The following is a 16,545-nucleotide window of genomic DNA, read 5'->3' as shown; positions in this document are numbered from 1 at the left end:
GAGAGCAATGTGGATCAGAGAGCAAACGGGGCTAGCCGATATTCTAGTTGACATTAAAAGAAAAAAAATAGACCTGGACAGGCCATGTAATGCGTAGAACAAATAAGCGGAGGTTAATTCTAAATACCGATTTAAAAAACTATATTTCAAAGCTAGCAATGCAAGGCGGAGCAAAAAAAAAAAACGCCGTGTTCTCTTTTTATTATTTACTTGTCATTTATACTGTAGAGTCGATCCGAGTGCTTAAGAAACAAGATTTCAGTGGTTTAGTCCTAGGCAAGTAATAAGGAAGACTTTAAATGCTTTGGTGAAGTAGAAACTGTTCACCAACGGCAATAAATGTTGCCGTATTTTTTTTTTATTGCACTACCGGTTCTGCAGGCTAACTTCAAATCTGCCCTTTTCAACGGCAATGTACGTGCACGCGACCGTTCCACGATTTCGCAAGCACAACACATCAGTTCCCATCGTACACGTGAAGGTAACAAGGGGCCAAAATATGACCTTTCGCTATATCCTTACGGGAAATAAACACTTTTGGGCCTAAAAAGGGTGCTTCAGGGCTGTATACGCCTTTGTTGGTATATTCGTATTTCTCTGCGGGAAAAAAAAAAAGACGGAAAAGCAACTGGCACAGCTTCGTAGTCCGTCTAAGAGACATAGCAGCTAGCCTTCGCTGGCCATCACTTGTCTTAATTAGCTGTGGAGCCTACATAAAGCATCGATACAATGTACTATGTAAAGTGAACCGCGACGAAAGTGTATGTACATGCATTCCGAGTCATGACTGGAAGTCAATCAGCCAATTTACCGCGGTCGTCAGGGCGCTGACGTGAGACGCGGAAGCCTGTTGGCCGGCCACTTAGCGAGCCAGTCAGCGAGGCATCTATCCAACGAGCGGCCAGCTGCCATTCGGACGGCTCCTCAGACAGCGTGAGCCGACCGTCGTTAGCAGCGGTGCCTGCGAGAATGACAGCTACGACGAGCGTGGCCTGCCTCACCGTCGCCGGTGTCCGTAACGTGTTGGCCCTGGTCCTGCTGCTCTTGCTACCACTGCAGTGTGTGCCGGGAACTCAGGCCTCTTCGCTTGGTGAGCGGTGTTCGCCTGGCCACATTCGCTTTGCTCGCTTGCATAAGTCGACGATGCAAATTGTGATACGGCTAAAAGCCAAGTCATTGAAAGCCTCGAAATACTGACGAGGAGTGCGTCGAACTAAAAAAAAAATTTTTAGACGCTTGTATTGCTGTACACGTTTTCAAGTTCAAGTTTGTTGTCCTTAATCGCGCGTGTATAAATGGGCATACATACTTATGGCGCATCAGGACATCCAAACGTGAAAGCTGGCAGGGGAACCTTCTATTCTCAGAGCATACGTACAAGCATTCGTGCAAGAAGCAGTAATGGTGCTGGCTGGAAATCTAAAAAAAAAAATATTTGCTACCTGGTGAAAAAGTACGATGAAGAATGAATATATTTTATATGCCACCTGCTCGTATTATCGCGATAGCGTTTAGGGCCCCATGTCGCAGAAAATCCGGCGTCGGCAACCGGCGTGTGATCGCGGGTGGCGGAGAAAATCATCCAACCACATCGACCGCGCAGGCCCTCCACGTGGTGCAAGGTTTTGGGGAACAAAATTGAAATTTCTCACAGTGAAATTCGTCAGCAAAATGGTAAAGTACAACTTTACTATTCGGCGTCGGATTCACCGTCTGATTGTTTACCAATAGGCGTCGGATTGTAATTTGAATGCACGAGAAAACCTAATTCAGCTACGAGGAAACTCGAACATTGATACCAGACCTGCGCGCGTCGGGGCAATAGCAAACAATTAACGAAATAATAAAACAAGGTGCTAGGGCCTTCACATTTTCATATAAGACCACTTATATTGCCCCTGGAAAAACGTCTTTCCAGCAATGCATTTCAGTTTAAAAGTGAAGCCGACATTAAGGGGATCGGTGTAAGCTTGGTCTTTGTAAGCTGGCTTTCCCACGTTCAGTGTTGCAGTGAATGAAGTCTACTTGCCGTATGCGAACGATGCGACGCGAACGGGTCCCGATAACGCTATCGCGTTCTACTCTTAAAGGCGAAGCTTAAGCGTCCTCGAAGTTTTTTTTTTTTATCTTTACGAACACACATTTTATTGGGTCTGTAAAATTTAAGGATTCCACTTGGTCGATTCTATTTCTTTCTTATCACCTACAGTTCATGGCCGGCTGATATCAGTGATAACGTGGGCGGAGCAACCTGCACTCTGACCCCTGACGAACCGTGAGAGGGGGTGGTACTTGATTACAATCGTTACGTTATTCCGGCCTTGATCGCATTATACGGATGCTTTACATGACAAACGGGAACATCACATGCGTGACAAATCGCAATGTTTCGCTAATCAACCATGTGCTGCAAATTAAATTCCTAATTATTACATTAAGAGCATAAAAACACGATAGCTTAACTTTTTAATTCTTTTCATAGCACATTCCGGGGTCCGATATCTAGAGAACGAATCTAGTTTCAAACGTTCTGCTAACTCTATATATATATGTGATGAATTGCGGCTTGTGAGCAAAAATGAACAAATAAAAAACTAATTTGTGAAGTTTGTCAATTAGCTAACCTAACATTGCGAGTTGTGATCCAAATATAGCAATCAAATTTCCATCAATCCACCAGAAAGGTGAAGTCTGCCCCATATTTGACATGCGAATATTTTTTTTTCATTTATTAAGAAAAAAGCAAACACGCCGGCACGCCTGCGCCACTACTGCTATTTCGCTTCATTCAGTGAAGCGGCCTTCATTAAAGCACTAAGATGTCAAATATTTCAAATTTCCAATACGAATTAAACAGTTATTGCCATTTAATTCGCATTTGATTTGAAAATTCACTGTTCAGAATTGTTTAATATTTGTTTCTGCTAAGAATAGGGGATAATAACACTTATTGGAATACTGGGGCAAAAGGCCGACGCAAGACTGTTGCGAACTATAATAAAATACAATAGTACCGCAGGACAGAGGTTGCATGGCAGAAAGGCCAGTTCCTGTACGAACGAACGGGACACACAAGTTTTGCTCAATCTTCTTGCTTTCATGCCATTAGACAGGCTTGCTTTGTTGCATGTACGAGCACGTTGACGCTGTTTAGGCAACGCAACTTATTACTTGGGTAGCCGTCAACATATTTTGATTCCATTGAAACAATGTGAGGTGATGTCTCAGACTTGTCTTTTTTAACAAACACAGCACACTACGCGCATCTGGTGACGTATAGTTCCCTTGTTTTATTGCTACCATTGTCGTAGCGCACCGGATAACTGACAGTAATTATTTATCAATTACTTGAACTCCAGCTGATCGGACACTTCGCTCTGAACGACATTACATGCATGTATGAAAAGCCGTAAATAAGTCGCATTTTACCAAGCAGATTCCACACAAACTTCATAGTTCACTTTACTTGCAAACGATAAAATAATCGGCATTCAATTCCATATTCGAAGGTTGTTATTCACTTTCCTTTGAGTATTTCTAATTTAATTTGATTCCGAAAGTGAACTATTTGAGCACCCAAAGAGATTGCGAAACTTGAAGAAAGGCACTCTTCGAATGTGCGTGCTGTTGCGCGTAAGCGGTGGGCGTCGTTTTATGCCGGCCACACCTCAACAGATAACCCGCGCGAGTCAAGATGGTCTCCTTGGTCTCCGTGAAACTCCTTGAATTTATCGTGACGCATTTTCAGACGACATGGAGCTGGATTACGCGCACAGCCATTGCAGGAAGATCGACCTTCCGCACATCTACCGCAAGCCAGGCGAGCCCGTCTACTTCTCCATGGAAGGCTCGTACGACCACTTCTACTACTGCAAGGAGCAGAGGGCCACGCGCGTCGACTGCACTCCCGATCTCGTGGACCGGATTTGCACGGTGCGTATGAACATTTTAATCAATTAATTAACGAATCAATCAATTAATCAGTCAGTCAGTCAACAAATCAAAATACAGGGTGAACATTTTAACAGCGGCGCCGGGCGTAATGTGTCTGCTGAATCCAAAAATATTGTGACAGAGCGACGAAGAAGACGTTTGGACATGACTTGAAGAAGACGACACTCTGGACTTCGCGAGCTATGATCGTGTCAGCCGCTGCCATACTTGTATATACAGTGTAAATATATTTCTTGCTTCTTTTCCCCGTAACAATATGATACCCCAAGCGCAATGGCACATACCCCTGTGAACTAGTGAAGCTGAGCCTGGCTAAGTCAAGCTAAGCATGGTTGGGACTACTTAGGTTTAGTCAGTCATCGATAACCAATCGATAGCCAATCGATAGCTAATCCGGAAAATGCTGGGGATGACTTGGTAGTGCTTAGCCTAGCCCAAATACGTGGCCAATACCTTGCGATAGCCAAGCGATAGCCAGTCAATTAGCTAATAATCGATAATCGATCAATAATCAATAAATTCCGGGAAATGCTGAGGTTTGCCTGGTAGTGCTTAGCCTAGCCCAAAAGCCAGGACCAGCTAGGTGCCCATCAGCTCCGCGGTCTCTTTAGCATTGCGCCTCCAGTGCAAGCTACGCTAATTTTTTTTTAAGTTTTATGGATTTTTTTTAATCGCATGTAGCAGATAGCATAATTCTTGTCCCTGAGCTAGGTTATTCGAAGAGGCGGACATTACTAGCACAATAAATTGAGACACATATTCAACCACTTAACAAAACATCACTAATTAACATAATAATTACTTACTTTACGGCACATATTGCAATTTACGAATTGTAGCCTGTGAGCTTGCAAGACATATCCACATGAAATCAATTTCCAGGATGGCACAAGTTTTAAGATATTTCCCAAAATGTGGGAAGAAAAACATGGGCGTTCCATTACTTTCGTGCTTCAAGGCATAAAAGAGAGTGTTGTTAAAAAAAGTAAGAGGAACAACAGTGCATTTTTACGGCAAGGTTCATGGCGCATATCTCTAAACTGGCGTCATTCTGGAAATGCATTTCGAGTGGATACATCTTGAAAACTCATCGGCTACAATTCGTAAATTGCAGTATGTGCCGTAAAGTAACTAATTTAAAAAGTAATTAGTAGATGTTTGTTAATTATTTGAATACGTATTTTGATTTCCCGTGCAAGTAATGTCTACCTCTCAGAATAATCTAGCTCAAGGACTAGAATTGTATGCGTAATTTTGCGTGTGTATGCATGTGTGTGTATGTGTGTGTCTGGATGTGCATGTTTGTTTGTGTGCGTGTGTGTGTGTGTGTTTGCATGCGCGCGAATTGGCGACCGAGCGAACGTGAGCGCGCGTTCGCACTTTACTGGTTTCACGACTCTTAACGCTCACTGGCACGATCTCAAGATTTCCGAGCCATTCAGGAACGTGAAACGAAACTTCGCTCAATACTGCATTATTCACAGTTCATGTGCAACGCTGGAGCTAAGCAAGACGTGAGGCTGGTACAATGTAACGAATCCGTTCGTTTGATCTATTCCATTTTTACCGGTCATCCTTCGCAGTCGGCCGATCTCTGTGATACCGAAAGCGAAGCGGCACTCCGACCACTGACGAAGCGGAAAAAGGAATAGCATCGGAATAGACCTATTAACTCATCCCGGCCTATGTCATCAATATTAGTGACCGTGCCCGTTAATATACGTTTTTCAAAGTCACTTTAAGTATGTACATTCTCGCTTGCTACAAAATGTTGTTTTGTAAACTTCATCGTGAAACCTTACCGATAAAGACATGGTTACAAAGAAAGGGTATCTTCGTGTCTTCCGTTAACTGCTGTGCCTTTGACGTGCCATAGACAATAGAACATAGTCTTATTAACTGTGAAGACTAATAAAGCTTGTGAAAGGCTCTGTTTTGGGGTGTCCTCCAACTCCAAATTCAAGACTTCGACGTCGATCGAGCCACCGATATAGCCTCCTAGTGGCTATATTGTTGCACTGCTAAGCTCGAAGACGCGGTTTCGATCCCTGCTATGCCGGCCGCATCTTAATAAAGACGAAATGCAAAAAAAAAGAAGAAAAAAACGCTCATGTACTTAGATCTTGCTGCGCACACTAGGTATTCAACACGCCAGAACCGCAGGTACACCTGGTAGTCAAAATTATTCCGGAGTTTTCCACTAGGGCATGCCTCATAATCAAATCGTGGTTCTGACACGTAAACAATTTCCGTGCGTCAATCTTGATATTGTGCGATACCTGCTACCAACCTCTGATGATAATGTACCATTCGCCAAGTTGTCTTCTCGTGGAAATGCACAATTTGCGGAAAACACGAATGATGGAGTGCCACGTCAAACCGATCTGTCCTTCACGGTCGCATTTCACTGAAATGACTGTATTGGTAAAACATATTTATAGTGAAGGTGGTTTTTAACCGCTTTGGTACCCGATCTTGTTGGGGGGTTTATCCTTACAACCTTTCTAGAGAGCGACTTGCATTTTAATGAAATCATTTCCACTAAAAGTATGAACAGTGTTTGTGAGAGCGTCTCTTCTGTATGTGCGTGACTGTAATTGTACCCACCATTCCGGAGTATGCAGATCTGGTGATTATTTTATTGTGTTATCGCGTTCGTCATTGTCGTCACTAGTTGGATAATCAGGTGTTGTTTTTTTATGTGTTACTGTAATAGATACGACGTTATTATAGAAAAAAATGACTATTTCATTTGTCAACCGAACTGGGTCTCCACGGGGTCTTGTGGCCGCTGAGTGTCATAGGAACAGTGAGAGTAATTACAAAGAGGTTTTCAAATATACGACATTTAAATATGCATTATCTCATTGAAGATCAGTACATTCCGAGATCATAAACCAGAAGGTAAGAAAGCATTCATTTAGGGACGGGAGTGTGTGGCAATGAGTTGCTCATTGAACAATGCTCAGGGCCGCAAAGACACAGCATGAACAAGAAGCTATGCGTTTACGAGTCATTAAATATTCATGAAAGCAATTTGACTCATTCGAGCATTGATGCACGAGCAAGGAGAGCATATACCGGCCCACACTGGCAGACTTTTGAAGGAAAGTGAGAAGACATGGTAACTGCGTCGGAAGCGTCAGTCGTATTTATGATAAGCTCGATGCTTGCGGTAGCTTCATTCGTATATTAGTAAGACTTACGATAGGAATTGGACAAAAAATTACTAAGTCGGAAAACAGACAACTTTGTAGCAAAAGAAGACGGGACTATGTTACAGGCGATGAAGAAACATAAAGCAAATAAAAAAAGAAAAGAAAAAGAAACGGGGCCAAATTGGACTTGAGGACGAAAAGGAATCGACCTACACGATACTTAGAGCACGGCGACATACAGGAGGTATGCGAAAGCGATCGGAGATGCCGACATGACCAGCGTTCAGATTCACTTCGGGGGTCCGATCGGATGGAACCGCAGCGGTGCGGCAAGGCCCAATAAAGAACCACCGCGAATGGAAATGTGTTGCGATGGGGCAATGCCTTGAGGGCTAATATCATTCGTCTCACTTACGCGTGGTTCAGTAGCCGGAGAGCGTGGTCAGAGGTTTCTTTCGCTTGCCCATGTGCCTCGAACCCAACTTCGAACGAGCGCAAATGCCATTATGGAAAAACAAAACCAGTAATAACAGAGGTGGGGAGTGAGTGCCTTCTTTCCTCTTCTGTTTACTTCTGAGTTGAACTAACGTCAAGGAGAGGGGGGGATTCACCTGCTCAGTCCATACGAGTACGACGTGGGCAGCTATAACTCCAAACTTTGTGCGCAGGCTGCCGATTTCCGCGCCGATCCACGCCTAACAGCTACCCGGGAAGAAACCAGCGCGTACTAACTGCATGTGCATGCTACGGTAAAAAGTTCACGCTGCTCATCGTTCGACCTGTGCAGCTCGCACTCCGCCCCGCGTCAAACCGTTTAGAGCGTCTATACGTCTCTAAATCTTGGCAGCAGTACTAACGGTTTCCCCGTAGCATTCCGTTTCCAGTTCCCAGAAATAACGAGTGGAGGGCGTCTGTCTGTTCCGTCGTAGCTATAAACAACTCTCCCCTTTATTGCGCGCAATAAAAGCTGTCCGAATTCCTCTCACGGTTATATATTCCGGCGCGAAAATTTGACCGTTCGCTTTGCGTTTTCCTTCACGCATCGTCTGCCGTTCCTAAGGCACACCTTTTCCTCGCAATTTTCCGCAGATTCTTTTCGTTGTTTCTTTTATTTTTTATTCTTAAAGAAAGCTTGCCGCATCATCAGGCGCGGGAGGCCCCTCTCGGTTCTTTTGTGGACGCGTAACCCTCGGCAACATGGCGTCCCTGAGTGTATACTACTTATGCTGAGGAAAGCAATCCTCCAGGGCGCAGACGGAAATAGGGCCAAGTTTCCAGAATGCTTAGACTGTACAGCTACACAACAGCCAAGAAAATTTGCGTAGATTTACGGGCGTGGAACATTCAATCACGTTAAACAATACGCGTGCGGCATGACACGTGGATGCTTGAAACACCTCTGCATTGTGAAAAGCGATGCGTGTGACCAATTAGTTGCTACATCGACAACTATACTCACAGACAACTTTCTGTGCCAATAAAGCGAAATCAACGGCGGTAAAGTGCGCGCAAGTATTAGAGAACTCCTGAATATAAGGTCCACATTTCTATCCGCGTTAGTTTAGGTGGGGGAAGGTGAAACATGATCTTATTTAAAACAACACAGTAAGGCGAAATGTATCCCTGACTGTTAAATTGCACTTGCTTTACAGCTTGTCACTTCCGCGTTTGGGCAAATGCGAAACCATCACACGTGAAAGTTACACTGATTCAGTATCTGTTGCAGGAAACCAAAAGCGCTGTGAAATGCTGCAGGACTACTTGGTGCAGTAACATACGAGTATGTGCAGAGAAGTTCTGCCCCCGTATCTTTCTCTTCATTGCCACGGAAACATGTCCGCAAGTGTAATAACTCACCCTAATCACCTAAAAAGTCGCAGTGTCGCCCGAAAGGCGAAGAATCGATTGCGATAGCAAACTAGTGGACAGCTATACGAAGTAAGGATAGCAGTTGTATCGGCCATATAAGCTTGTAAACATAGGCATACGAAATTAACAAGCATGGTTTCAAGAGCGCACAAGGAAACATGAACGCATCTCACTCGATGACCGCGGAAACTCGCTGTCAAAACGCTGTAGTGAGTAAGCGCGGCCGCAGCAGCGAGCGAATTGGCCTTCGTCCCGCCTCTCACATCAACGTGAGTTAAGCAGCGTAAAGACAGCGCAGGGAGGAAGAACTCCGCCCCCGCCGCAGACGCTTTCAAGGTAGTAGGTACAGCCGCGCGGGCGGGAGCGCGCGGCGTAGTACGCGGCCTCCCCCTCTCCCTATCCTCCCCCCGGAGCCTTGCGGCCCGGCGGGCGCGCGCGGTCGCTTGAGTGGCGTGGAATAAAACGCCCCCCCCCCCCCCTCCCTAACCTCTCTCTGGAGCGTTGTGCGCGACTGGAAGACGGCGCGCTTTCTTCCCGCTTCCCGCTCTTGCGTGCGCGAGTTCGACCTGCAATCGCCGGCTCACCCTGGCACTTGCACATAGAGCATACGGCACGCGGCGACTATTTTATCACCCATGGACTTTATACAAAACCTCACGGCGACGGCAACGGCAGAAATGCGCCTGGAGCGTCTATATAATTGATATCGCAATAAAAGAGACGACGACGCGCAACCTCTATGCAAAGCTCGTTCATCAGAAGCTCACTCTCCAGTTCCCGACAGAAGCGGTGATAACAGCGCGAGTACTACAGGAAAGAAAGAAATATAATCTGGGCTGTACCAAAGAAGGCGAACGCACCAATTCAGGTCGACCAGTTTCTGAAGAACACTGTGTTTTGTTTTAGGGCTATAAAGTAGTTAGTAAAAGCGATACTGTTGGTTGATGATATGTTACCTCGGTTTTCGTGCTTTAGGAAGCATATAACACGTGTATGTACGCGCATGTCTGTCTGACTCATAGTCTAGATGGTCAGTGCTCAGGTCGCGCGTCTGCGCTTTCTTTGTTGTCGCACTCCTTGTTACTTACTCGTAATTAGGTAACACAAGTTCGTTATCTCATGAGCTCTTCCTTAGTGAAGACCGTAACGTTCCGTCTTTCCAACCAAAAGAAGACGCACAACTTCCTTCACAGGGGCAGTCACTGCCACAACACTAGCCCACTCAAAAAAAGAAAACACACACACAGGATACCTATGCCACCTTTGCAGAATCACAGCCTAAATTCCAGCGAAGCTGTTATTTTTAACAGCTACACTAAGCACTTCAATTATATTTAATTAAATCACACGCCTTAAACATGAATATTATGACATGTGTGTCATGTAAGTCATGAAACAGGCACCTACGTCTTGATGCTCTCATGGTCGTTTTCTTAACTTGGTAGGTACCAAAATTGGCATAGTATGACAAGATTGCATGACCTATGTGACACAAAAAGAATGTCACGACATCAATGCCATGACATGCGCGTCATGTAGGTCATGAAAGAGCCGCCTACGCCTCGGTGTTCCCATGGTCATTTCATTAACTTTGTAGGCTCCCCGCACACAGCTTCTCATAAGACCGATTCCCATTGGGCGTGGGATCTGCCGGCTTTTGTTGTTGTTTTTTTTTTATGCAAGGGCCATTTTGACCCAAACAGATAACGTTCCCTCTATTTTCAGCAAACTCGGTGGTATAGTTCTTCTAGTAAAGCAGGGCAAATTCTAGGCCAACTTAATTTGCTGCAAGGTACGTAATGAACTGGCCTCTTGAATCTATGAGCCTTTAAGACTTTTCTTATTTCTCGGTAATATAAATTATGTGGCACGTTTAGTTTGTTCAAGGCATCAGGCAATCTTCGGATTCGATTCAGAAAGTGCTCTTCTAATGCTCTGAAACACTTAAGTACTTTTCTGCAAAGGCTATCGTTAAACAAGAAAGTTCATGGTTTCGTCGTACATCACCGACCATATGTTCCCTGTATACATGCAAATTTCATCAGGGTGCCACGTTTAGTTCTTCCAGGATAGAGGGCAACCAAAGTACGCGCTTCGTATTACGCCTTAATGAGAAAGAAAATGATCACTTAGTAATGACTTACAACACTGCTAATCAACCTACAAACTTTCAACTTTCCATCCATATCTCCGCAAACATGTCCCCAGTTCTCTCCAAATATATCATTACTGCCGTTTTCAGTTGTCTCGGTGCTAGCGGAGCAAACGTTGTATGCGTTTAATGTGACGCCTTTGAACAGGTACAAACCTAGCGCTAAGGAAATTTTAATTAGTCTCGCATTAATCCACGCACTTAAAAAAATACTCGCACAAAAAGTGAGTCGTCTTCTTGGCGTCCAAAGAACGATGGAACACGAACGCTGTTCCCAGAAGTGACACAATCTGTTCGTCGTTTGATGGGCGTGTCTTGAGCGCCGATGATCCGCTTTTTCAGGCCGATATCTGCTTCTCGTCCATCTTTGTCAGGCGAGGTCGCTGACGTCACCGAACGCCCATCCCCTAGGGTCATGGCTATTACGAGGATCATCACGTCATCGCGTTCGCCTTTACGTACTAATACGTACTTTCAGTTGTCGCTGACCTGGTCTGGAGTGAAAGGCCAAAGGAGCGCGTTATCACTTACGCTTTGCAGCAGCCGTGGAGTTGCAGCAGACGACTGGATAGCAGTAGATGGGTACCCAAGAATGACGTGACATAGGAACGCGAGCGCTAAAAAAAAAATGTCTGAAGATGCGTATCTCATTGCCTTCGTAGCGGGCATTTCCTCCCAGCAACGGTTTAAACTAAATAAAGAAAGCAGACAGAAAAGGGTCGGATGTGAGAACTAACGCGAATATGGAAGGATTTGCCCGCATGGAAGAAAAAAAAAGAGAAAAAAAAAGGTAACTTGTCGAACGACGCCTTTTCGTTGCCATTTTTCTTCTCGGACGTCTCGCAAATGTTGATTCTAATCTCTGATGCTGGTGCAATCGCAGGCGACGGGGTGTCGTCTGCTAAAATACAAAAACAGGAAAGAAAAGACAAACAAAACACCATTTCTCGCGTGGCTGCTGGGCATAAAGACCAAGACGAGAAAAAAAAATGTGATAACACTATCAAGACGGTGTCTAGACACATGATAAGTGCTTTCCGAATATGCGATGACAAATATTTGACAGTGAGGCCGCACACGTAAGTCATTACATACTTGACCGGAAACGTTAGTCTGAAATCGACGTGCAAATTGCGTGTCAGCCGCTGCACACTTATTATTTGATCTTTCAGGAGTTCCTAGGCAGCTCGTCTGACACACTTAGTACGCGCTTTTTCTTTTTTTCTTTTTTTTTTTTTGCTTTTCAGCGCCACTCATTTTCTGGTGATGGCAAAAAGTGTGCTGCAACCTGCATGCACTTTTGTCGCGAATATTTGCTGTAGTGATGCGGTTTAACGTCCGATGGCAACATACTAGCTCTTATAGTTGTATCGATAATAAAAAGCGATTGATTAATTGATCAATTGATTAATGATTGATTGATTGATTGATTGATTGATTGATTGATTGATTGATTGATTGATTGATTGATTGATTGATTGATTGATTGATTGATTGATTGATTGATTGATTGATTGATTCTGTAATGGGGTCTCAGAAAATATTTTAACCAACTCTGGTTGTTTAAGGGGCACTTCGAAGCACGGTACAAGACAATAAATCTGGCATCCCGCCCACATCCGAATGCGGCCACCGCTATCGCGAATCGAACTTTCGACCTACCATATGTTTGTCAGCGCAGTGTGCAGTCGCTGCAGCGCACTGAACAGCGCTTTATAAAATCAACTTGATCCCTAGATTGTCGGAGGTCAAGTAAACCGCTTTGGTTTCTTTCAGATTGATCCTTTTAAATATGGGGAGTGCACAGAGTATTTCTAAACCAAATGTCGCTGACCAAGCCTGTCTTATACAGTTTATACTAGTCTACTCACTCCCAAACTGGTTGTTTGAAGAAATACTACAGATTAACGCTTATACATTTCGCAAAAACAAAATGTACACCCGTGAGCAAAAGTATACGGACACAGGGTCGCCGAAAATAGTAAATTTCTTCGTAATTAACAAGCATAAACTGGAATTGACGAGAACACTGAAAAGTTCGCAATGTGTTTGGACCGCAGTCCTCAATTTCAAGTTGCGTTCACAGGCAGGGGAAATAATCTGCTTTATCGCGCAACCCCTGGTCCGTATACTTTTGCTCACGGGTGTGCATCCTGTCTTAAAGAATGCCCCAAAATGTTCAACATTAACGATGTTCTCGTCTTAATTATGTATAAACAAATCGATAAATAGAAACTTGAGCAACACACGTCGTCTGCATACCCACAGCGCAATTGCGAAAACCGGAATTCGAGATGCCGAGCACGAGAACCCACAAAGAGCTCCTACTTCCCACAACCCCTATACGCCCGCTGTCGCAAGTTAGTTTTCCACATCGAGTAAAAGTTTTCTCTCAGGGCAGCACCGAAACAGCACTGTAAATTACAAATTTCCATTACGTGATGAAGCATACGCCTTCTCCATTAACTGGAAATCTTTCAAACATAACAGCGTTACGCGATTCGACGCTGCCCACAGCCGGTCGGCGACTTAGAGAATTGACCCCAAAAAATACATTTAAGCTGAAGCGCGTTACCTTAACTTTACCCTTAACCTTAACCTAACCTGAATGGCTTTCATCATTGCCGGCTTGCTAAAGGGCCAGCCAACTCCCTAAATCAGCTTTGCCGCGTTTTGACGTACAGTGCTGCACTCTTGCACTCTTGTGCACTCGTGAGCTTTCAGCACTCTTGTGCTGAAAACTCACGTTTTCAGCACAAGAGTGCTGCCAAGTCCTTTCACTGCTCTCTTGTTCCAATAGTATTTAAAATGCCGTGGCCCGGAATAACATTCTACGAGTTCCTACGCAAGCCGCGTAGTTAGGGCGCCAGGCAATGTTTTTTTCTCGCAATATTTATAATATGTTTACGTCTTTAGGTGATGCGAGCAATTCTTTGTCACATAAAACGAATACATACTAAATGTGAAAGTAGAAGACAGTACTGTGCAAAAGAAGCATACTAATAGCGAATGTCATTTTTTAGTACATATGTCATGCAGCAAACCATCTGAATTAAAATAAAGATCACACGAAGTAATATGACAGTAAGACGGGAACAAACAACGCTAGGACCGGACCAAGTGAGCACAACAGACAAGGCGCTGAGACAGACAAGGCGCTGAGATCAGCGCCTTGTCTGTCATGCTCACTTGGTCCGGTCCTAGCGCTGTTTGTTCCCGTCCTAATGATGTGCCAACCAGCCCAGACCAGTGCACTCCTTTAATCTGACATAAGTGCAATAACAAACAATGGAAATCACATAAACTTCACTGGAACAAAAAGTCAGCTTCGTACATTCACGAATGACAGCCCACAAAAAAGATCACCCAAATCACACCGGATTATAAGGTTGGACGTTGGGCGTCTTGGTGCGTCATCTTAAATGTCATTGGCGTAGCGCATTTAAGACGGGACGAAGGTACGCAGAAACATGTACACACAGCGCTGTACGTGTGTTTTTGTGTCCTTTCGTCCTGTCTTAGATGCGCTATGCCAATGGCATTTAATATGGATAATAATCTCAGCTAATAATGACACACCAAAAGAGAACTCACGAAATAGGTCACATAGAACAGACTAGAACGTAATGTCAGCTCTCACAGATACACTCAAGACAGAACGCGCAAAGGTCACAAAAAAAAAGAAGTCCTAGACCTGATGGGACTGGAATGCAGGTTGAATAGCACTGATCGATTTGTGGGACTTTTGTGTCCCACCATAGTTAATGGTACATAGGTGTTATAGTAGACGCCTTATTGCAATGTTCTCGAATAATTCGGACCACGTGGCGTTTTTTTTTAACTTGCCCTGCTTAATATTCGGTCACTAGGGCTTTCAAATTCTTACTCCCTTATTAGTTATCGCAGCCGCTGCTGCGGTGAAGAAAACCCCGGCACTTCGTTCTGACAACCGATAACCATGACCGTTGAATATAACCACGGCAATAGCGAATACGGACCGCGAATACATTTGAGACACGAAGGAAGGAACAAGGAAGGAAAATAATAGGTGAAAGGCAGAGAGGTTAACCAGGTTAAGTGTCCGGTTGAGGCACGAAAGCTTACATGTGAAGCAAGTGCTTTGTCGCACAGAGTATAAGCAAGAACGGTATACCTGTATCAAAATAGGTTACTAAGACGATATTGTGCGTGTAGCAACATCTCTTTTCTTGTCATAATAAGAACAAGGTAGCCTCTGCGATCGCTAAAAGGTTTTGCGACTGCGAAAAAGAAATAAGCACGTTCTACGAACAGCAGTAGCGGGTGGCGATCTGGGCTTGTTGGTCGGTCATCATGCAATGATATGTGGATAGCGCAGCAGAACACGGACACGAGAAGAAACGGAAACGTAGCGCTTGTCTTCATCTTCTCTTCTCGTGTCCGTGTCTTGCTGCGCTATCCAGATAGCAGTAACGGATAACACGCACACGGCCTTGGCGCATGTAAAGTTGTTAGCTCTGTGTTCCATGCACAGAGAAGTACGATACATATCTGTAAATACATTGACGGCTTCTTTACGGCTTGTGTCACAATGACACATATTTACTGTGAGATTAGTCATGAATACGCAAATATCTAGTGACCCAAGAACGGGGCAGACCAAGATCAATATATGAAAAATATAAATGAGCCGTTAAATAGCATGCGCTATTTCAATACGAGATCTGTGTGCTTTAGAGAAACTTATGAACCGACGTTATATGTGCAGGATTTGCGTTCTGATTGATTGTTTTATTACACGGAACACAGGTGCGCCCACCGACACTACTCTGCCGGTCAACATTCAGAGCTATATATAAGTCGTCTATTCGACGAGAAAGGTACTTAAACCAAACCACGAGCGTGCAGCTTAATGCATCTTCCCTGTAAGCCCTCCTGCCTTAATGCGGGAGATTCCTGAACCCAGTAGGTGAAAAGCGATGCTGCGAGAATCTTTCCGAAAATAAATGTGTTTTTCGTTTTGTTTACTTGCAGAAGCTCGCAGAAAAGAGAATTGAAGAATCCTTCTGAAATAAGGAATTTGGATCCTGCGGGCTCTTCTTGAAGGTCTCTTTGCCATGGAACCTTAAAACTGCGTCATAGAATAAAAGCCTCGCGACAACTCCCTACGTCTGAGTTATTACCTATCAGTCTGGCCCTAATTTTAACTACACATCTCACACTGCCGTGTATTGGAGTACATCGCTGTCAACACGTTGTGATAAGCTTCTTGGTTTGGCATGATGCGATACTTACGCTAATGTACTGTGAAACTATAGACGACGACGAGCGCTGAACTGACAGGTGGGCCTTTATTCTGAGTAAATGTTCAGATCAGTATCAAAGCAATTTTTTTAAAAAAAAGGACGCGGAGTGTTAAAATGTGCGAGCTTG

The 16,545-nt window shown here is 44.3% G+C and overlaps 1 protein-coding gene across 1 annotated transcript; it reads left to right on the top strand.

Annotated features, from left to right (window-relative positions):
- Positions 1–889: 889 nt before the first annotated feature.
- LOC119466050 (uncharacterized) lies at positions 890–16,280 on the top strand. Its single transcript, XM_037726545.2, has 3 exons — positions 890–1,090; positions 3,749–3,933; positions 16,147–16,280. The coding sequence occupies exons 1-3, from the start codon at positions 970–972 to the stop codon at positions 16,180–16,182; spliced, it is 342 nt and encodes a 113-aa protein (XP_037582473.1). The 5' UTR covers positions 890–969; the 3' UTR covers positions 16,183–16,280.
- The last annotated feature ends 265 nt before the right edge of the window (positions 16,281–16,545 follow it).

The sequence above is a fragment of the Dermacentor silvarum genome, chromosome 10 (genome assembly GCF_013339745.2).
Source record: "Dermacentor silvarum isolate Dsil-2018 chromosome 10, BIME_Dsil_1.4, whole genome shotgun sequence".
Taxonomy (NCBI): domain Eukaryota; kingdom Metazoa; phylum Arthropoda; class Arachnida; order Ixodida; family Ixodidae; genus Dermacentor; species Dermacentor silvarum.
Note: the sequence above shows the minus strand (reverse complement) of the source record. Positions and strands in the feature narration are given on the sequence as shown.

What these genes read in the sequence shown, in the direction of transcription:
- LOC119466050 (XM_037726545.2), top strand. Translation starts at nt 970, where the DNA reads ATGACAGCTACGACGAGCGTGGCCTGCCTCACCGTCGCCGGTGTCCGT. An exon ending in AACTCAGGCCTCTTCGCTTG is followed by an intron (nt 1,091 to 3,748) that starts GTGAGCGGTGTT and finishes ACGCATTTTCAG; the next exon opens with ACGACATGGAGCTGGATTAC. An exon ending in TCGTGGACCGGATTTGCACG is followed by an intron (nt 3,934 to 16,146) that starts GTGCGTATGAAC and finishes GTTTACTTGCAG; the next exon opens with AAGCTCGCAGAAAAGAGAAT.